A 22,467-nucleotide genomic window follows, 5' to 3' on the forward strand; every position below is an offset into this window, starting at 1 on the left:
CCCTGAGTGCACCTTCCCCATTTAAAGCTTTCAATCACCCTTCTGCACCCTTCTACTTTACTACGGGAGTAAAGCACGCACGCGCCCCCCCCCCCCCCCTCCCTCACACACACACACACACACACACACACACACAATAATAGATCTCATACATATGCACTTTCAATCACTTTTTTTATGGCCATTATATAAACCCACATAAATACACACACATTTAAACCATGTTGCAGTCAACACCCACATGAAAATACATACACGTGTAAATTGTTAATTAAAATACACACAATACACACACCACACATACATATGCACATCACACACACGCACACCACACATACACACAGCCAACCAAGGTTACTGGATTTATCCTCAGTAGAATCCAGGTCTCTGACTTAGTAATTATGCTCCTCTGCACTATAGTCATTCATGTCGTTGCACTGTGTGTGCAGTATGTCTTTTTGGCTTTGTGTGTGTGTGTGGATGGTGGTGGGGGGGATGCATATTGGTGTGTGTGTGTGTGTATTTGAAAGACTCAGTAAGTAAGTGATCACAGGGCGGGTTTTGTGCGTTGATTGCATTTGAGCAGCAACAACAAGCCCTGCTTTAATCAAAAACCAAGAATCAATACTCTATTCTCTGTTACCAAAGTAATGTTGTGTGTGTGTGTGTGTGTGTGTGTGTGTGTGTGTGTGTGTGTGTGTGTGTGTGTGTGTGTGTGTGTGTGTGTGTGTGTGTGTGTGTGTGTGTGTGTGTGAGTGTGTTAGAAGTGAGTGGGTATAAAAGGCAATCTAGATCACATGGTCAAAGCAAATAAAGGGGGGCAGGCTATGAGGAGCATTTGCTTTGAAGCTGCCTTTTTTCAGGTGTGTTTGTACTCCCCTGGCTGCTGCTGTGTTCGCCAAGCACATGTAAGCTCTGATAAGATGGACCTTTAGTACTGCTGACTGTCTTTCTGTGTATCTCGCTGATATTAGAACTAATAGAGTATGGTGCTCTTTTGTATTCGAGTAACCTTTCACACTCAGCTCAACATCACTCCATGGCTCAAGGATCAAAGGACCAACCATGCCTGGCTGCTCCTGTCAACTCCATCCTTCTTCACCCCGACCTCTTCAAGCATTGATTAAAAAAAAATCTAAAGAAATTGATTTGAACTCCATGTCAAACAAATGTCATGCATAAATGCAGAAAAAAGGAGTCAAATAAAAATGATCAAAACAATTTTTTTGTAATATGCTATAATAGTACATGAGTAGTTTGGCTTCAATCATTCATATTAACAGCAGCATTTTGTTAGGCAGAGTGTAAAACACCTTGGAAGAAAAACCTTTATAATGAGTTTTCTCAAAATGCAATTTTGTTCAAGTGATTAAAATTCCAAAATGTTCAAAGATCTTTTGTTACTCATCTCAATCCATTTCAGCCTCAGAAAAAAAAAAAAATGTGTCACAGCACTTTTTTTTAGTGTTGATTGTTTTCCTGAACAAATTCTCCTGGTCAAACCATTTTCAGCACTTGAACCAAAGCAGCTCAATTCATTCGAATTAAAAGAGCTGCTTTCATTAGCTGGACATAATCCAACACTGTGATTATTTACCCGAATTAGCTTCAAATGTATTCTGCCCAAGCCAATGAAAGTGATTGACATTTCCCTTTCCCTCCATTTCCCTTTGAATAAGCACTGTTTGGAAATAATTCCTCACCAGTACTACTTTGTAGAAAACCTTTAGGATTAATAAAATTCTAAATCTGAAAATATATCTCAAGCATTGCCCTGAAACAGCAGCATAAGAAAGACATTTTCAATGTGATATTACGGGACATTGTGCTAAAAAAAAAAAGCATGTATTTAGTAAAGGACTTTCTTGTTTGTAGATTGATGGACCACATTAGACAGTCCTATTCAACCTCTGGTACTGCATACGTCACTACAATGTCACCTTATGCATTCAGCAGCACACAGGATGCCTCCTGCATCAGTGGGGGGCTGATATGATGAATCTGTCGGCTGATTAGAAGAATAGAGCACTGGTATGATGTGACTGTGTTTATGATCGACTCGATTAGGAGCTAAATGAGGGTTGATTTTTGTTTTTGGTACTAGAGTGATGTAAAATTTAATTATGGTGGAAATCAAACTTTAAAAAATAGTATTTGCCGGGCAAATAATACAGTTTATTTTTTCTAAATCTTTTACATGTTTGAACTCATCGGCATGTTTGGTTTCTTCGCTTGTGTAGTTTTGAATTAACTAACACTGTTTACAGACCTAATGAAAGATACAACCTTACCATTGAAAAATCACATGAAACAGCATTTATTAACTGCTCTGTAGCTTTCGAGGAATTTTTTTGCGGATTACGAAAAAGAAGTCCAAATGTAAACTTGACAGATTAAGACAAACAAATGACCTGTCAAATGTGAGGTTGAAATTGTCATCAAAGTGTTACAATACCAAAATGTGTGCACCAACATGGATTGTTTGTGTTATAGGATTTTAAAGGAACCCAACCACAATCTCAAATTCTGAAATGCTGTACACGCGCCACTTTAGCTCATATTGGATCAGCATTTAAGTAGAAATGACATATAGTAGTGTTTATGTCCATCAGAGGGCCCTTGTCAAACACTAAAGAAATATAGGTCATTTTAGATGTTTAAACAAATGTCAAGATTTCTTGTGATGATAAAAGCATCCAAAATAAATAGCTTAATATTATTAGTGATGATTTAGTATTTGGGATAAACTTCATAATTCCCCCTCTTCCCCATGAGCTGATAGTGAATCAACCTTCCTTAACATATCCTGCCATGTGTACATACGGACAGTATTGACAGTGCTGTCAGTTGGAATCTAAACCATGAGAAGCGATTACAGAGGCAGTAAGACCCAGAGGAGGAGTAGAGAGAGAGAGAGGGAGAGAGAGAGAGAGAGAGAGAGAGAGAGAAATAGAGAGAGAAGGAGATAGAGGGAGAGGTGGGAGGAGAGAGGAGGAGGAGGGACTGTGTTCACTCTCAGCTTATGCGTTGCGGCTCGTGGTGGTAGCGCAGCCAGTGTGCGTCTCAGACTGCCGACGCGAGTGTGTGCATCGGTGCGTCCGCTGTGTGTGTGAATGTGTGTGTGACTCCAGCGCTCTCTCTGCGTACGACAGGTGGAGATGACATGACTGCGCTCGAGAGGAAGAAAGGAAAGGACCTGTAAGGACTTCACTTACTTACTTACTCTCTCTATCTCTTTCTCTCTCTCTCTCTCTCACACACACACACACACACACACACACACATAAACACCCTCACCTTTCACGCTACATTCCCTCACACACACCTTTACATTCCTGCACACTGTGGTTGAGGGAAAAGATAAGTTGTGGAGTGTGTGTTTGTGTGTACGTTTTTATTTTTATCAGAATGATTATCAGCTGACTCCATGTGCTCACAGTAACCACACACAATCACATCCTGACTGTTATTTTTGATGCCCGCAGACGCGGTCAGCAAGTGTTTCTGCGTCCTGAAGAGAGTTCAGCTCCAGCTCTGAATACCAGACAGTCCACTGCACTGTCCCAGCAACTCCAGGTAAGAGTCTTCTCTTCTCCTCTCCTCTTTTCTTCTCTTCTCCTCTCTTCTCCTCTCTTTTCTTCTCCTCTCTCCTCTTCTCTCTCCTCTTCTCTCCTCTTCTCTTCTCCTCTCCTCTCCTCTCTTCTCCTCACCTCTCCTCTCTTCTCCTCACCTCTCCTCTCCTCTCCTCTCCTCTCTTCTCTTGACCTGCTATGCTGTCTGAAAACAGGATGCTTTACACCTCACACCCTATGCCTTCTTCTCCCTTTCCTTTTCCTTTCCTCTTTTTTACTGTCTTTGTCCTGCCTGGAAACTAAACCAAAGACTATGACATGTTCACGCCAAAACACAAACATAGGTGTCAAAATCACATTAGACAGACACACTCCTGACCCTTTGCCTTCCCTTAACACTTCTTGTTTGTTGGGAGCATTGAACTTTAGTCCAGAGGAGGTAAGTTTCAGCTCCTGTTGCTGCAGCTCTCTGTCTTATTCTTCCTTTTGATTGAGGCGGTGGGTTACTGTGTGTGTCAGTGAGAGAGCTCAGATAAAAGACTGAAAGATAAAACAAAACAGCAGTAAACATGAAAGGAAGGAAATTAAAGACGGTGACTTTTTTTTTGAGTGCAACCGTCTGTGTGTGTTTGTGTCACTTGCACGTGTGTGTGTGTGTGTGTGTGTGTGTGTGTGTGTGTGTGTGTGTGTGTGTGTGTGTTATAGGACACTACATTTTACAGTTGAGTTGATGCAATTTGTTTTTGAAATCCCCAGAGCGGTGAGCCTCTAGCTTTTCTCCCTCTGACATCTCGTTTGGGTCTTTTGTGTTACTCTGATCTGTGACACACAAGCTAAAATCTGAAATAGCTGCGTTTATGTATACTCACACGTGCAGACATGCACTCTCTGAGAGTGTGTGTTTGTCCTCATGCCGGGTGTGTTGGGGTGTTTGTGCCTGCATGGGTGTTTTCTTTTTTTTTTCATCGCAGAGAGATTTAATGATGCTGGCAGCAAAATAGAAAAAAAAATAATGTTTGACTGGCTGCCAGCGTCGACATGTTCTCAGATCCAATTACCTAGGCAGATACACACGCACGGTGACGCAGGAACATGTGCACACACTTTGATGACACACAACCCTACAATCGCGGGTTTTGCCATTCAAACATGAAAGAGATAAATAAACCATGTAAATCCTATTCTCTTCAATCGCTCGCTCATTTAATGTATTATAGTGTGTTTCAGGGCAATGATAAAAAATATAAATACACACACGTGATCACACATATAAACACATTCACTAGAACTTTTATGCTCTGTGTGTGTTTGTGATTGATTTGTATCTCAATAACTCTCTTAACATTGCTTTTAATGATCAGACAAACCTGGGTGGGGTGTGTTTATGTCTCTACAGTTTTACAGTGTCAGCACGCAGCACACATTTCTTTTGTCATGTTGCGTTGCTAAAGCTTGCCCAGCTGCATTCCTCGCTTTGTGTTCGTAAAAGGTTTGTTGTGAAAGTGCAGCAGTACTGTAATTCAGTGAATTTGCCATTGAACATGCGCTGCATGCAGCACCACCTGCAGGAGCTACTTGAAACAAAGAGACAAGTCTCTTTCTATTAACTTCTTAATCCCGAGAGGTTTTGCAGTTTTGTGGCTCCGGCTCCATGAAAATGTTTTGGTGATGTCATTGACTCTTGTCCTCTGATTTAACAGATTTAAACGCAGATGTCTGTGATGGGAAGCTTCTGAGTGTCCACGAATGCTGTGGTTATTTCTGTATTTGTGCTGCTATGAATCTGTGTATTTGCCATGAAGCCATGCCTCTGGGATGTAGGAGTGATATTGCTGAGTTTACTGTATGTGTGTGATTGTAGATATGTTTGTGGTGGTGTGCCAATGAGGCAGTAAAAGCAGCAGGTTAATCTCCTCTCGGTCTCCAGCTGAACAGATGTGAGGATTATTTTGTCAGGGAATCTGGGTGGTGCTTTGGTGCGTGTGTGTTTGTGAAGGAGAGGCTAGTTCACTCTCAAAATTCAACGAAACAAGTTTGTGTGGATCCTAGGGATGCCTTCAATTTAGGATTTTCCTCGTGGACAACTAGAATGAATTAAAGCCATTATTTTCCTTTTTTTTGTTTTATTTGAGTTTTGAGGCATCAGATAATGTTATTTTGTACTGAGGTTACAATCCTCTAGTTGATGCTTTGGTGCTCGAGTAGATCTCTTCTGGGTATATCACATTGGGTTCTTGAGTCTTTCAAATCTTTTTTTCTGTTTAATAACTGTCCATATTTAAACATACTTGACTTTTACTGCACCTTCATTTATGACTGTCTATGAAGCCTGGTGCTCAACAAAGCAGACAGGTTCTTTCTTCAGGTTCTTTAAAGAGAACCTGAAGCAGCATGCATTTTTCTACCTGTGCTGACCCTCCCACCCATTCCCCCATCACATATCAAAACCCTTCCTCCAGCTCCCTGCCATCGCTGCACAGATGTCTTTCATTTTCCTTCCATTTATAAAACGTAGTGTTCCTAAAGCAATGGTACGTTCTTTATGGAAAAAGGCCATTAGGACATAAATACAATTCAGCTGTATTGTGTCTGTGTATTTTTATGTGACAGCAAGTTTGTGTCCAGGAACTCCACAGTGCAGTGCCCCAGATAGGCTGACCTTATTGACATGAAAGTGTTTCGCTGGACAGAGAAGGTTTCGCTTTCTAAAGTTGCAGTGTAACACTTTTTAGAGAGTGGGGGACAAACAGGGTTGAGCCTATACTGCAGGAGCAAAATGCTAAAATATTTTTTGTAGAAATTATTTTTCGTTATTTCAGTCACACTTCTGAGTGTGCAAGTCAGTGCTTGCCATTAACTTTGGTTTCTTATCTGAGCTCAGACTTTTGAAACGTCGATGCCAGATCACTCTTTTGAGTGTTGGTCTCCAAACATGATAATTTGAACTTTGCTCTCGCCACAACACCTCTACGTGTTGTTTGTAAAATTAAATCAAACTGTCCATGTTTATCCCCTGTATTTAAAAAGAGTAAGCAGGTACATGTTGAAAATCTTGCTCTGGGGTAAAACAGATGAATCAAAGACAAAGGCTATGATGCAAGCTTCTTTAGAAGATATTACTGGTTAAAAAAAAAGAAAGAAAAAGCTGATTTGAGCTTAGTGTGCGTTCTCACACTGAAAGAGTAATTAGTGATTGAAAACGTATCAGAGGATTATTTGGACTTTTGCCAAATGAAAAAGCAATAAAAGGAAGACATACAGTTCATTCATCAGCCATTAATCCAATGATGACTTTAAATTGAAGTACATTAATAAAGCTGTCCCTACATTTTCAGTTTGTCACTTTGACACTTGGAAACCATTTTCTTCCAAAAACCTGACTTGGACATTTCAGTCTGATGTTTTAATAGGATTTTCTTCTTACTCTGCTTTTAGTTTTAATATACGAACCAGCAGTCTAATGTGCGTGAAGCAGTGAATACAGATCGTGATATTCAGCACATTTAGCCAAACTGGGTGGTAAGTAATTTTTCCCCACCAGATAGCCGCTGTAGTTAATGGCCCTCAGCGCCTGCAGAAGCCGTGTTCCCTGTGACCCAGACACCATAAAAACAGTTTGTTGAATACCTGCTTTGCTTTTTCATTACGTTTGATTTTTTTCCCCCAGCTAAATCTAGCTATTGGATCCGTAGAGTTGTTGTGAACATCATGTGAAAGTCTGACCAGCTATTGAGTTTCTGTCTACGAGCTGTGCACTCTTCTTCTCTGCTTTATTACATCGATCGCCTGTGGTTTGAGTGATTGGGAACAGGATCCATAACGTGTGACAATTCCCAACCCTGTTGCAAACGCCAGGGGACTCGAGGGTAACAGGTAAGGTGTGACACGCATAAGTGCCAGCTGCAGCAGGGAGAATGTGCTGTGTGATTTGACAGCTTAAATCGATCGCCTGGTCGGTGATGGTCGTGGGTTAGTTGGGTCAGTGCATCAGCTGATCCGGAGTGTGGTGCAAGTTGAGTGATGTGTGTGAACAAGCTTGCAGACTTTGTTTTATGTTGTGTATTTAACAGTCTGAGGGTTTATTTTATATAGCATTATTTTGACCATGTCTTGTGCATAATTCACTTTGGTATTCTGGGGTTTGTTCCATCGGTTTGTGTGAGAGCAGAGCAGGCATTAAAATACCACCCACCTGTTCTGTGCAAGATAAACTAACCCTTACCCTCTTCTGTGCAGCAAAAGCACCGACGAGTGCTGACTCAGAGACACAGAACACACAGTAAAGATAAAAACCCCTCAGTAAACTATCTGCATCAATAATAATCTAATGATGATGTCTACAGATGTCAGCACTGTGAATGTTAAGCTATAACGTTTTCTTCATTTGTCCAGTTGAAGCGTCTTTGTTGACATTTAACCAGAAGTTTAGACCTACAGTGTAGGAGCTTATGATCCTACTGTTTAACACATCCATCCATCCATGATATCTCATATAACACAATTAAATAGGTAAAACAATTGTTGTTCCTCCTCCGAAAGGGTGTAAGGCAACTGATAGAAGGTAGTTTTATGGATTCATTCATCTTTTATAATTTTGTGGATATATCTTTGAATTGTGTCAACCATCTGAGAGTAATTCTTTTAGGCTTGTGAAGCTATGGTACTGGTGTGTAAGAGATCTCATTATAGCAGCAGAGTTATTATTGGGTTACAGCCAACTGTCTTCTTGGTTCTAGCCTTATAGAGAAGTACACAAATAGTCAAGTATTTGTGGGCTGACTTTCTCGCAGAAGAATATAAGGAACACTCTACAGAAGAATACTTTGCCAGTGATCGTGAGATCCTGGTCCAGCATGTTGGCAGTGATTGTAAGGTGCTGATCATCAAGCATGTTGTCGATCATTGTGAGATCATGTATATTATGTTTTTATGTTATTTGACCATGGTTAAATAAATCTAAGATGATCCACAAGTCTGTTTGACTATGTTCTCCTCCTTCATATAGTACAGAAAGAGAACCCCCCACTTTACAGCAGCTGTGGCTCAGTTGTTTGAGTCGGAGGCGGTCACCCGAAAGTCTGGGGATTCTTCGTTCTGCAGCTCCTGCAGTCGCATGTCCTGTGTGTCCTTGGGCAAGACACTTAACCCCAAGTTGATCTAACTGCTTCGTCAGCGGTGTGTGAATGGATCAGTTAATACTTACAGGCACTTTACACAACAGCCTCTGCCATTAGTGTGTGGTTGTGGTGTGACCTGGGTTGTAAAAGCTCTTTGAGTCGTGCACAACTAGAAAAGCACTTAAGTCATTTTACTGTTTTGGGCAAAAACGATATAAAAAAATGTAATTCTTTGTTTATATCTGTTTTATGGGTAAATTCTCTTCTTTTAGAAGTTATTTCAGGGATACCATACGAAAGTTTAAGACATCAGAAAATCTGAAAGGAACCTCTTTTGGTTAAGAACAACTGGCTCACATAGTGATATTACAATGTGTGGAATTAGCTTCATTTCTTGATTGAACTCAATCTTTTAGTTAAACAGTAGCTCAAGCTCTCAGGTGGACTAGGTCAGAGCATTATACATGATCATTCAAACTACTGTACAGTAGTTATTTTAAAGTAAAACAGCAAAAGAAAAAAGAAGGAAAGACCTCAAAAGAAATCATATAAAGTAGTTACTCTATATTAGTGGTGATAAATCAACCAGTTGCTGGAGATTTGTCCTGTTTTTTGTTTGGTTTTCATCTTTGTAATTTTAATTTACAATATAAAGTTCTTCTGTTGATTTAATCCTTTCTCCTGCTGTGCTGCTTCATCCTGCTGTGCTGCATTTATCCTCTCTCAGGTCTGAAAGCGATTTTGTGTGATGCAAAACCAAAAACACAGGGTAAAGTGTAAAGTGTTTAGCATTTCAGGGACACACCACTGCGTTACGTGCTGCAGAGTTCAAAGTGATTAGAAGAAATGTATACAAGTAGAGACAGCTGAGCTTGGGTTACGTCACTTTGAATGTTGTGATAAATGACCACAGACACAAGGGCACCTTCACTGCACAGCAGTCCTCTCAGCAGAGTGCTGTACATATGTGTGTGTGTATGTGTGTCATGATTGGAGCTTTTTCTTTGATAAATGGACTGTATTCTTCATTGCTGCTGAATTTTATCTCAAGTGGTTTCTTGCAGGGCGTCGAGTGAGCTTTTTGTCTCTGCTCATGTGTACGTGTGCTTGCGTGTGTTTGCTTATTTCCTGTACTTCCACAGTCCTCCACTCTGCAGACGCAACTCAGCCAAATATAACATCTAATTATATATTTGATGGTGTGCAAACCCCCTGCTGGCTTGCAAAACTCCAAAAAGTACGAGTAGAGCTCCTCATTCATTCTCGACAGCTCGCTGATAGTCATGACACATTCGCTGTTTGTTGGCTGAGTTGAGCATATACGGTAATTACACACAGGGAGCTAAAATTGTGGAATATTATTTTAAACTTCAGCAGCGGGACATAAGTGCGGTCTCTTATCAACCTTTGGCTTCAAAGAGAAACAGCTTCCTTTCAAAATGACTAAAAATAGTATGTCCCCCAATTTGTTATTTCCCTTTACAACCATCTTTGTTTTTAGCCTCTTAACACATTGATTCTATAAAAGTAATCACAACACAGTGGTTGACTTTAAGTACTTACATCTTTTTATAACAATCAATAACATGAAGTCATGGGAGATATTACTTCTAATGAGATCTCTCTTTCTCTCTATCTCTTTTCTTTCTGGACTGTTGTGCCTGAATATAAATTATGAAACCAATCCTGGGAGTATACTAAAGCCTGTTAAGTAAAAAAATGATTAATAAGTACATTGAAGTTCTAAACAAACAAGCCTAACATACACACTCACTCGGACACACACACACACACACACACAAACACACACACCGCTTTTCCCTCCTTCCCGGCTCCGTGGTTTTGCCTCCTATACGACAACCACTGCATTAAAGACAAGACGCAATAGAGAAGTGAAAGTCCCACAGTTTGAACATGCGATTTATAAATGTATAAAATCTATCTAAAACTTAAAGTGGGTGGTCCACCCACACTGCTTTCTAAAAGAGAACATGGCTCTGTCTTCATCTGGCATCTCTGCTGTACACCAGCAAGATAAGGACGAGAGTGCAGAGGCAGCATGAGTAATAGACGGTTTGTCATAGATAGATAGATAGATAGATAGATAGATAGATAGATAGATAGATAGATAGATAGATAGATAGATAGATAGATAGATAGAACTGTTTTCTGTTCAATGCACTTTTCATTTCTCTCCTATCTTTCTGTGTTTTTTCGGGGGTTGTTGGGTTTTAGTGCCATTCTCCTTCTGTCCCATTCAATTTGCAGTCCCTCCATTGTGGTAACGGCACATTAGTAGAAGGAACCTTGAACAGAGTGGAGAATAAAAGGCAAAAAAGAAAAGAGCAGAAAAAGTGGGTAAAAGCCCAGCACGTGAAGAGGTGTGATATGTGATTTCCCCAGGGGATTTGACTAAAACTGAGGGGCATGTTCCTTTCTCTGAAGCACTCTTACACTGTTTGTGTGCTTTTGTGCGAGTCAGCGTCTGTGTGCACACTTGAGTGTGGGGGAAGGTTCACCTACACTGTGCCACTCTGCTGTACTGACCTTCATGTATCTCTGACTTCCAGTGTTCTCATTGGGCAGAAATTGCAATAACCAGACACCCCAATAGATGTGGGCATGTGTGTGTGTGTGTGTGTGTGTGTGTGTGTGTGTGTGTGTGTGTGTGTGTGTGTGTGTGTGCGTGTGCAGTGTGTATAAGGGTATTTTTGAGTGTGGGTGCATGCGTGTGTGTAGAACATCTCTGGCACATGGCGTGTCACTATATAGTCACCTTTCTCAGACATGGGTAACTGACTTCCTTATTGATCCAGTTCACACTGATAATTGAGATTGATCTCCTTCCATTTCCACGTGCAAGCACAATTACACACTTTCACACACAGGCTACTATTTACTGTACACAACCCCGCATTTTCACACACTCAAACCAAATGTTCCATAGGCACAGAGATCAGCATCCCTAAGGCCTCTATACCTTTTACTCTAAAAGCTCAGCTGCTTCAGGAGGGATACATTGAGACATGTGAGTGGCTTTTAGACATCCCTGTGGACACACTGACAGTCAGCTGCAAGGGAAATATGATCTTCTATATCTGTAGGGACAGTCAAAGTAAAATGCAAGCTGCTTTTGGCACGCAAATAGGTCTGAATATTGAAGTCCAGAAGAGTCTCATATAATTCCAGCAAAAATAATGTGCTGTGACTATGAGTCACAGGAATGCTCATTGCAAAGCAGAATATTTTCTTTCAGTCATATGCTGTCAATGTGTTTATCTGTCTTGCATTTCAAGCATGAACCCTTATTGGTATTTAAATGTTCATCAAAATTCAGTTTTGGCCCGACACCAGGGATCAAATGCTATTAGGTCTTTACTCGGCTGTGCTTGTTAATAAGGCCAAAAAAACAATAGTCCGCTTTAGTTGCAGTAACACCAGCACGGCCACTTTTAGTTGGTTTGGGTAGATTGTTTCCCAGACAGCATTAAATCCTTTATTCTTAAAACAAAAGTACATCCATCAACTCTAATCCAAGTCTGCATATTGTGGCTGCTATTTTAAATGATCAAGACACTGGTCTGTTTTTGCAAGTTGGCAAAAAATGAAAACACTTTGAAAACCTGCACGATAGCAAGTGAATGAAAGCAGTAAAACTCTTAAAGGCATTCTATACAAGTACTTGAAAAAAACCAAGAAGCCAAACGACATTTGAACTGAAAATTGTCTAAAATATGTAAATGTCTAGTCCTCGAATGTAATGCAATTTTCCATGATTATACCAAAAAAGACAAAAAAATCATGAAATGTTTGGTCCTGTATGAAAGTCGTTATCTGTGCTTACACTCGACTTCAAAGACATACAACCGGAACTCTCCACCGAAGCACTGGTGTTATGGCGGCTGGGGTTGTTGGTCACAGCCACCAGGCTGAATGTCAGGAAGGAAAGAGAGACCTTCCTCAGTGTTCCAGTTCAGCACACTCACTGACAGTTTCTTAGTGTTTGAATGGGAGATATAGCAGAGTGCATTGAGGCATCACCATCAGCATATGAGCAGCATCAAGGTGTCATTAATGAGTCTGTGCAGCAGCAACAGCAGCATCGTTATATAGTGTTTGGATAGGTAGCGTGTGCCTTAAGCTGTGGCGGCTGTCACCTGCAGAAATGATGAAAAGGTTATGAAGTTATGATGGTTCTATCAGTGATAACACATGGATTTGTACGGTTGAAAGATTTATGAGATTGAAGCACTGTGTTTGTCTGATACGTCTCGCACAGCTCAGGGCTGAAGTTGGCTCTTTCTCACTCAGATGAAATCAACCAGTCAGTCCTTCGAGATTCACATCACGAAAAATAAGTTGGAATTTCAAATATGATGTCTAGAGTTTGAACATCAACTCTGATTAATAAAACCGAAAAAAAGAAAACTCGTTAAAATGTTATTAGTTTGTAATTAAATGAAAGTTAATCCTTTTTAATAACATCATTCATGATAGAGCTAAGGGTCGTCTATGAAAAGAGAAGTCTCGTCAATGTGAGCCAGATTGGCTCGATTAGGTACAATTTAGTTATCTTTATTGTTTCTGCAATTTCAAAAATCTTCATGTCTTCATATTGAAGTTGATGCAGTGTTAGTGAGATTTTTTTAATGGTCACACCTTTTGTTGGGGTTCGTTTTATGAAAATCAAACTCAAATTGCATCCATGCTAGCATAACAAAAGATTTCAAATAGACTTTGTAGAGTGTTTTCCTTGCAGAGGGGAAGGGGGCCCGGGTTTCTCAGTTTTAATTAAAAAAGTCGAAGAATGGTAAAGCAGGTTTGTTAAAAGTTAAATAAATTTGATGTAATTGCATGTTGCAGAAAAGTAAAATGAGCATATCAGGAGGAGAGTACTTCAGCTTTAAAGGTAATTTATTGCAGTCACAAACAGGGAGCTCAATATCATACTAATTATTAATAAATAGCCTTGAGTCAAAGAGAGTCTGGGTATTGATTTGGTACGTTAAAAGCAACAGGACATGTCTAACAAGAGTCAAATCGTCCGTCCTAAAGGCATCAGAAGAGCTCAAACATCATTTGATCATCAGAAACTGAAAATTAATTCATGCAAACATGATTTTTCAACACACACAAAAACCCTTATATGTTTGATCTTTGATATTTGGTCCAACCTTTGTGCCCTGAGTGAAACCTGAGCACACTTGATTCTGACTGACACAGAAGTTTTTCATGTCTTTGCTGTCTGCTGGGACTATGACGTGACTTGTCAGCCAGAGGAATACTGTTAACTAGTCATCTCCATATTAAACTGTCACATTAGATTCTCTGGGTCGCAGCTTTTCTTTTCTCACTGTCTTTTCTCTCTCACACCGTCTATTGTTTATCTTTCCCTTTTTCCTGCCTTGTTTCAGTGCGCTGTAATTTCACACACATTTTCTCGCCAAGCTACCCTTGAACTTCTTATAATTGCGGTCTGTCTTCTGAAGAGTCTTGCCATGTCTAATTTCAGGGATTCCATGTCACAGTCTATAACTGCTAAACCACCCGACAGGCGTGTAGAACAGCGCGTGTCCAATGTGTCATGTGTAGAAGTGATGTTGACACTTTGTCCATCTATCTACTTTGTCGTTTCTCTTACGTAAGGATACTTGTAGTCCATGTTTTTGTTTCAGAGCCTGTTCATTAAGCGATGTGGGATTTCTGGGGCAGACACCTTCACAATATATCAACCATGTCTTTCTTTGATCTATCTTCAATTGTAATAAATAAGTAAATAAATAGATATGCTGTGTATACACACGCATTTATTGCATGATCGTTCAAATGCTTGTGAAAAAAACATTACAATGAAGATTTTATATGTAGCTGAACAAAAACCTTTATTGGACAGCATAACAAGAGTGCACAAAACATACATTTTTATTTAAAAAAATAAACAATTATCAACTAAAACTTACAAAGTAGCACTTAATAAACCTTGCTCTATCTTCATATCAGATATAAAATTAGCCAATACAGATAATCACATCATAATATGCTAATATTGGCCAATATTATCTGCTGGCCAATTTGTCTGTTGGGCTCTATCGTATTCTCATACAGTCAACATTACATGGATATTTAGTGAAGTGTTTAAATATTGACATCCTGGTCTTTGTATCTTATATTGCTGTCGATGGCTGTACTTTGGAGTTGGTTGAAAGCCTGCTGTTTTTCACTCAGAACCTGAAGGATACCTTGTGGGTCCTTTTTGAAACAAGAACAGGTTAAAGTAGGGCCGATACTGGCTGTTTGAATCAGTCATTTAACGAGGCAGCAGGCTGGCTGAATTTGAGCTCATCTTATTGCTGCCGTCTTTTATGATCGGACCACAGCTCTCATAATCTTAATTTCAGTTCAACACAAGTTGGTTGAGCTGGACGGGGGTGAAACAGCTCAAGCAAAGGATGTCTGTCTAATGCTGCAAGGCAAAATGGCTTTCATTGAACAACTTATGTTTCACAAATAATATGAGGCCTATACAGTATAATCTTTTCCTTATTATGTTGTACTATTTAAACAGGTCATTTAGAAATGGTAGCATATAAAACTAACTGCTCCCACAATATCCACAGGATTTTCTTCATCGTGTACAAGAAGCAGCAGAATCTTTCTTGCACACAAGATGTCTCGTTGAAGTGCTTTGTCAGAATTGCTTTGGTCAAAGGAGAAGGACAGTTGGGTTTGTTCAGTTTAACTACTATAGCTTCTGTGCATACAGCACTGAGACTCAGCCACTGGTTGTCTCTCGGGTCTTTATAAAAGGTTAATCAGTGAAAGAGCCAATTAACCAGAGGTCAGTGAACCGTTTCATGATCCACGAACTGTGTGGTTTTTCTTCTTTCACCATTCTTTCCTGTCTCCCTGGTTCCTCTTTCACTTCCTCCATCTCAGCCTGTTTGTTTCCTTCAACTTCTCCATCTGCTGCTCCTCGTCCATCTGCATCTCTGTGTCCTTTACCCAGCATGCACAAGGCTATGCGTCACTTGCCTGTCAAGCCTGTACAGTCAATTATCTGCCTTTACCAAGTAGCTAATCTAAATGTTTGCCCAGGCATTGATTAGCCAATGGCAGACAGGTGGTCATTGATTAAACCACCAATTGTATTGCTCCCTGGAGAAATGTTCTTAAGAACAGTTGCAAGTTGCACAAAATGAACCCGTATAGCGGAAGAGAGATCAACTGACAGACAGGCGGACAGCTTTGTACATAGAGCACAATAAATGGGCAGGCACAGACAATGCGAACAGAAATGTCCTCTAATTTAATAACCATGATTACGTTATGTGTTTTTATGATGACATTTTGTTACGCTTCCTCATTACTATGCCAACAAAAACACATTTATGCCTCGGATCAAATGCATTTAAACTTGCCAGCACCTGTGCTGAGCATGGTAAGCGTACACACACAAACAGACACATTTGCAACTCTGCACAAAGTGTTACAAGCAGAACACACACACACACACACACACACACACACACACACACACACACACACACACACACACACACACACACAGAGAGAGAGAGAGAGCAGCATGCTAAACAGCAGGTCTATTTCATTAAATCAGATGAGATTTAGATGACATGTTATCTATTCCAGCCACACTCTGTGGCTCTGAAATACTTTACAGAGACAATACACCTAACACTCTTTTGATGTGTGACCTTGTGTGTGTCTGTGTTTCCACTTGTAGTACTCATGTTGTTTTTTTCCTTTGAAGGGACCCAGCTTCCTTATGGGAACAAATCCAAATCCTCATGACCTAATTAATTCATTTATCGGGTGAAGAATGGGTTTTAGGTGAGGTTTATGGTTTGGCTTAGCCTCCAAGAAATGAATGCAAGTCCGTGTAATGTCATCTGAATTGAAGGAACATTATTCCGTGTGTGTGTGACACTTATTAAATGGGCTCTGTCTTGTTCTGCTCCTCAGGAAATGAACCTGACATTACTCATCTATCAGGACCACCATCGCTTCCCTCATCTGTCCTCTCTCCTTGCCTCCTCCTTCTCTCTCTGTCTGCCACGCTGTTTTTAAGTTTATACTCTCAGTGACTCACATTGTCTTTCCTCCTTTTCAGATTATCTTTCCTGTCTTCTCCCTTCTGTCATCTCGATCTAAATTCCTTGCCTGATATGCCTCATTGTCTCTCGGTCTCTAGCCCTATTTATCTCTTTCTTCCACCCTGCTTTCTCTGCATATGTTCCATCGTTTCTCATTACTACTTACTTTTTTGTTTAATTCCCTCCCCGCTGTTCCACATTTTCTCCTATTTCCTTCCCTCTCCTTCAATCTGTTTTACTTCCTGAGTCTCTAAATCTGCTCCTCTCCACCATTGTATCCTGCTCTCTTATCTTCTGAACAACCCTTTTAGCCTGTACAGCCATTCATCATGGGTGCATTCATGTGCATTAAATCCACCGATAAAACGAATGCACTGTCATACTTTTAAGCCGAGTTTTTGTCAAAGCCTGCTCACAGCTGCTTGAACATGTTCCACATTGTTTTGTGTAATTCTCTTTGGTGAGTTTCATATTAACACCAAAGCCTGTAGACTGCTTTTCTGACTGTTAAGAGTTCAGTTTGCCCCTACCCTAAAAGGCGTTTTTTTTTGCCTCGTCGAACTGTGTAATTAGCTTCCTTCCATCTGTGGTTACTATTTTTAATACAGTAAAAACAACGTTACACAGCATATACTTCAAAAGAATGCAAGACAGATGCAAAATGTACAGACAGCCCTGTTTTCTTTTTACAGTTTAATGGTTGATTTTATTCATAAAGATCTGTTTTGATCAAATTTAGGGCAGCAGGTAGGTGCAAATGCTCGGCAACAACTCGACTTATGTTAAGGAAGATGTGCAGCATTTTCAGAAAGCTGTACAAACACATCCCTCTGCCCCCACTGTCGCAGTCTGACTGCTACAACACTGATCTACCCCTGCTCCAGCAGAGCTACCAGCCAGACAGACACCGTTTCTCAAAGCAGTGTAGGTTTTGTACTTGTTTTAATGTTGTGTTTTTGCACAATAGATATGAGGGCATATGTGGTGTGATGATAAATCAACTCTCTTGTCTCCCTCCATCTGTCAGTATCCATCTCTAGATACCATAAAGAGAAGCCCTGGTATATCTTGTGCCAATCCAGGTATGGCACTGCCGTGTCCCCTGGAGTCAAACATCACGCTGACTGCTGATAGTAAAGCAATTCCTGTTGGTGTAACATTGACATTATTCTGTTCATTGAATATAGAACTTTCCCATCCTAATAAAACTTTGTGCCTGCTGATGAATGTTCAGTGCCTCTGAGGTTCATGCAGTTGGTTTCAGCTTTTGCAGCACGTTCGTTTCATCTGCAGTACGTTACATTTTCTTTGCAAGGTTTGCATCTGCTTTTTAATTTTCTCCTCTCCTGAATATGCTGCCCGTTTTTCTTAATGTACGTCATTTCAGCTGTTGCCGAGGCTTTGCACCTACTGGCCACTGAGAAAATGGCACCAAGGAACATCGGGAATCAAGATAATGTAACAGTAAAGGGACAGGAAGAATCTAAAAAAAAAAGGAATTGCAAATGAATACACAAAAACACTATATTTTGAGCAACAAACAAAGAACAGGTGAGATTATAGGGCAATGAGGGTTTGTGTGATGGGTCTTGAATAGTTTGCAAAGAGACAGATAATGCAGCTGGATAAGTGTAGGGGATGAAAAAAGTGAAAAGAAAATAAGAAGAGACACCAGTCGTTTAAAGTCCCAGCAGTGTCTCCTCTAATCAGTCAGAAAAGAGGATCACTCAGGATAATAAATCCTGATAAAAGAGAATAAGGGGAGGCTGATGTGTTTTAGACTAACACTATACACAGTGGTGCAATAAAATCAGAGAGCATTCAAGCTTTAAGCATTCTTTGATTGGATCTGAAAAAGTAGCATTTTCTGATTCCAGAAACAGCTTATATTAAAGTTCTGTTTTGCTGATTATGAAGAGAAATACAGTATGATCAAGTTTCTAATTAGGCTGTGTTTGTGGTATAGACTCAACAGGGGAGTAGTAAAAGCAATCAGGTGTATTTTCAGTCGGTGCACAAAAATCCAATGATCAGGAAACATATTCAGAGGAGCAGCAAAAAAAAAGGAGATCATTCACTTGTAACCCAAAAGAAACTCGAGGTAATGTTGAGGAACACACAACTGACAACACCAAGGAGGACACACGGGTGAATTATACCGACAATCAGGTGAGGTGAGTGCAGTCAGGGTGACACCTGATACAGAAACAGGAAGCAGGATCTAGAAAACAGAGACAAAGGTTAGTATTTCAAAATGAAACAGGAAATGATCAAAATAAAAACTTGAACTTACAAAAACAAATTAACACATAGATGGCTTGTCAGGTATATTTAACCCCGAATATATCCGTCTAAATATTCAAAGAGTTGAATCGGCTCTGAAAAATTGGGAACTCATGGATTCAAGATGTAACCATGTAATTTAGCGTGGTTCTATGGCAAGGTGTGGTACCATAATTTGGAAACATTGGAGCCAACACTACCTCATAATTTATCATCGTAGACATGGGAATGTGTCATAACTGTCTTTTTTAAGCATTCGAATCATACATTTGCCTGTTTCATTATGTCTGCCTATGCAGCCTTCGTTTTTACCTTTATGATTGAGGAACTGCTTTTTAGATCATTTTTTTCTCTTTCATTTGACTGCAACAAATAAAATATAACAAATGAAAGTTGTAAATATATATATAAATATATAAAAAGTATTTAATATATAAATGTATGCTTTAGTTAAAAAAAGCAACTTTATATGTGTTTCAGGGGAAGAACCTGTTACATATGTCAGGGTTGTACTATCGCTTGTCTGGCTAATTGCTTGTTTTGATTCACCCACTCTCACAGTGTTGTTTTTGACTGCAGTCAGCAGCTGTTTGCAGAGAAAAAGTTTTAAAACGGTACATCACAGGCAGTGCACCAATCAGTGGTGGTGGGAACCAAAAACAGAGCTAATAGAGAGAGAGAGAGAGAGAGAGAGAGAGAGAGAGATTCTGGAGTTCAGTGTTGTGCTATGGCCACTAATTGTTTTGTAGCTTCTGCCTGCCCAAAGAAGTATATACCTCAGACCCTGCAGTACTGTATACAGCTAAAAGTAATTTAATATTCTCAAATCATTTTCTCTCTATTTACCAGCTACTTATTCCACCTTTACTCATCTTTTTTATTGATCTTATTTAGATTGAATATTCCACTCCATCAGTCTCACTGTTGATGAACTGACTTTTTGTTTCTTTTTCCAATTAGTTGTGTTTTTCTCTATCTTGGACTTAAAGGGATACTTCACCCATTAAAAACATAATCTGTATTTACATCGGGTCATATATGTAGTAGAAATGTGAAATAATTTTTAAGTTGTTGAGAAAAGGCAGAAAATGTATTTTTGGCTCATGTGGATAAAAGACAACAACTCCCATAATGCACAGCACCGCAGACCACTCCACTTGACAGGCAGGTCTGACCTGCCCGTCGGCAGCAGCCAGCTCGCTGCTATATTGTGGCTCTTAGAGATAGCCACAAACATCCAAGACCTTCAAAATCCCTTTTATTCATATCATTCATTCTTATCAGCTTTCTCCACAGAGCCAGTTAACTTAGCTTCCAAGCAATATGGTGAACGTTAAGTTTCGATTCTGGTAGTGAGGTCTCATCCACTAATCTGTAATAGTTCTGTAGCTTCAGTGGTTGAAAATATGAGGAACTAGCAATGTAGTTTCACCCCCTCTAACCAAAGCAGCCCCTGATGATAGAAAATGCTGATTTTTGCATCATTGAGGTTCCTTTTCAGGTGAAGAAATACATAGCTTTCCCGTCTCAGGGGAAAATGAGGGACCATTCAAAAATACTACCAGGGATCTAATGATACACAGCCTAATGCAAATGGGTGAAGTATCCCTTTAACATTTGTTCAGCGTGTGGGCGGATCATGTGACACATTCTAGTTACTGTCACCATCAGACCCCCGCAGACCAACTCCAATTTATAGCAAAGATCAACAGAGGTGGTCCCCTTTAATGACCACAGTCACCATGCAGTCTCTTCATTAGCCTTTAGACCCCTTCAGCCATACCATGGAAATCATTAAAATAGCTCTGGCATTTAACAGACACACGAACACATGCACAGGAACACATCTTTCCTGTGTCATTACCATTAACATCCTGCACTGGAACATACATCTCAGCAAGACATCGATAGAGCGAGAGAAGAGTAGACGAGAAATAAAAAGAGTGGGTAGAGGATGCAGAGAGCCTGTCTTTCTTTTTTTTTTTTAAATGCAATTGAAAAAAAAAAGTAAGATAGCTGCAGAAACAGGACAAAACAGAGAGATAATGAGACTGACAAACAGAGTGATGTTGAGACGGAGAGTAGAATGAGTGAAGTGCATTGTGTGGTTCTCATCCTAGATTCCATCAGGTTGCTGTTCCTCCTGATGCTGTTTATCACCGTGGCAACTGTCACTTAGACGTGTCGATGTGGGGGTGTAGGAAATGAGGCTGTTATTAAAGACAGGAAGCAGAAATTGTAGGGCAGCAGCAGTTGCTGCCATTGTATCAAGACTAGAATAAAAGGCTTCAGTGTTTAATTATTGTCCTTAGCGGTCGGAATATTCTGATTTCCCTGCAGCCCTGTGAAGCTGGTGGGATTTTTCATCCATTATTTCTTTTAGCTCAGATTATCTTCAAACTAAAGTAGAACTGAATAAGTGTCACATGAATTGGTTTATTTTTAAATATATATTTTTTTTTAATCAAGGATAAAGGGATAAAACAGAGGGGGGAAAGAAGGAGGCGATACTGAAGGTGCTATAACAAGTGTGTGTTTGTAACCTACTATAGTGTGTCTCAAGACGAGTGCATCATTTCGTCGCATCACAAACAGCGGCACTCAGTTCAGTTGTTTCTCAGTGATTAAAATGTCCACGACTGCACAACATTCAGCATCACTGATAATACAGAGCCAATTTCAATGATCCTCAGCCAGAGGCAATTTCTGTAAACATGACTCTTCCTCTCTTTCTCTCCCTGCCTCTCTTTCTATCAATGCTGTATTTTGTGCCTTTCCTTGTGTGTATATTTAGTGTGTTTGCATGACGAGTTTGTGCTCTGTGTGGGCGTGCTTGTGGAGGTTTTTGCCATTCTCTTTTTTTTTTTTTTTTTTTGCTGTTATGAGTTAGCGAGCACTTTTTCATTATGAGATTCTTTTCAGTGCCTCATGTCAGAGATCATAAACTCGCCCACACACACACACACACACGCACGCCGAGAGAGAGAGAGAGAGAGAGAGAGAGAGAGAGAGAGAGAGCATATATGCTGGTTGAGAGGGGCTGATTGAGTCTTCTTGTGTGTAGGTGTATGGGTCTATTTTCAGGGTAAGTACAGAAAGTTCCAGGTTTTTCTAGAAGTTTCTTCATTCTCAGTAAGTCAGTAAGGATCATTCCTCCATATGTATGTGTGTGTGTGTGTCTTTGTTTATAACAAACTGACTGAAAGAGTGAGCAGCAGAGAGAGGGTGAGAGAAAGGTGAGATGTTGGTGTAATGGCTGGTACATTGTGCTCTACACCTGAACATGTAGGTGTTTTCATGACCCTCGAATGAACACTTCACTGTGAAATGTTCCTGTGTGTGTGAGGCACAGGGTTGTGTACATATAATACTGAGATACTT

The 22,467-nt window shown here is 40.1% G+C and overlaps 1 protein-coding gene across 2 annotated transcripts in view; it reads left to right on the forward strand.

Moving 5' to 3' along the window:
* pde2a (phosphodiesterase 2A) overlaps nucleotides 1-22,467 on the forward strand; it is a 138,982-nt gene that overhangs the window by 40,457 nt on the left and 76,058 nt on the right. The window contains exons 1-2 of one of the 2 annotated variants that reach the window (XM_079353915.1): nucleotides 3,004-3,198; nucleotides 3,486-3,576. In XM_079353915.1, the coding sequence (XP_079210041.1) occupies nucleotides 3,164-3,198; nucleotides 3,486-3,576 (126 nt within the window). In that variant the 5' untranslated portion in view covers nucleotides 3,004-3,163. Of the gene's footprint in view, nucleotides 1-3,003; nucleotides 3,199-3,485; nucleotides 3,577-22,467 lie in introns of those variants that run through there. The other variant, XM_079353914.1, reaches the window with a different exon arrangement.

The sequence above is a fragment of the Symphodus melops genome, assembly GCF_947650265.1.
Source record: "Symphodus melops genome assembly, chromosome: 10".
Lineage (NCBI taxonomy): Eukaryota > Metazoa > Chordata > Actinopteri > Labriformes > Labridae > Symphodus > Symphodus melops.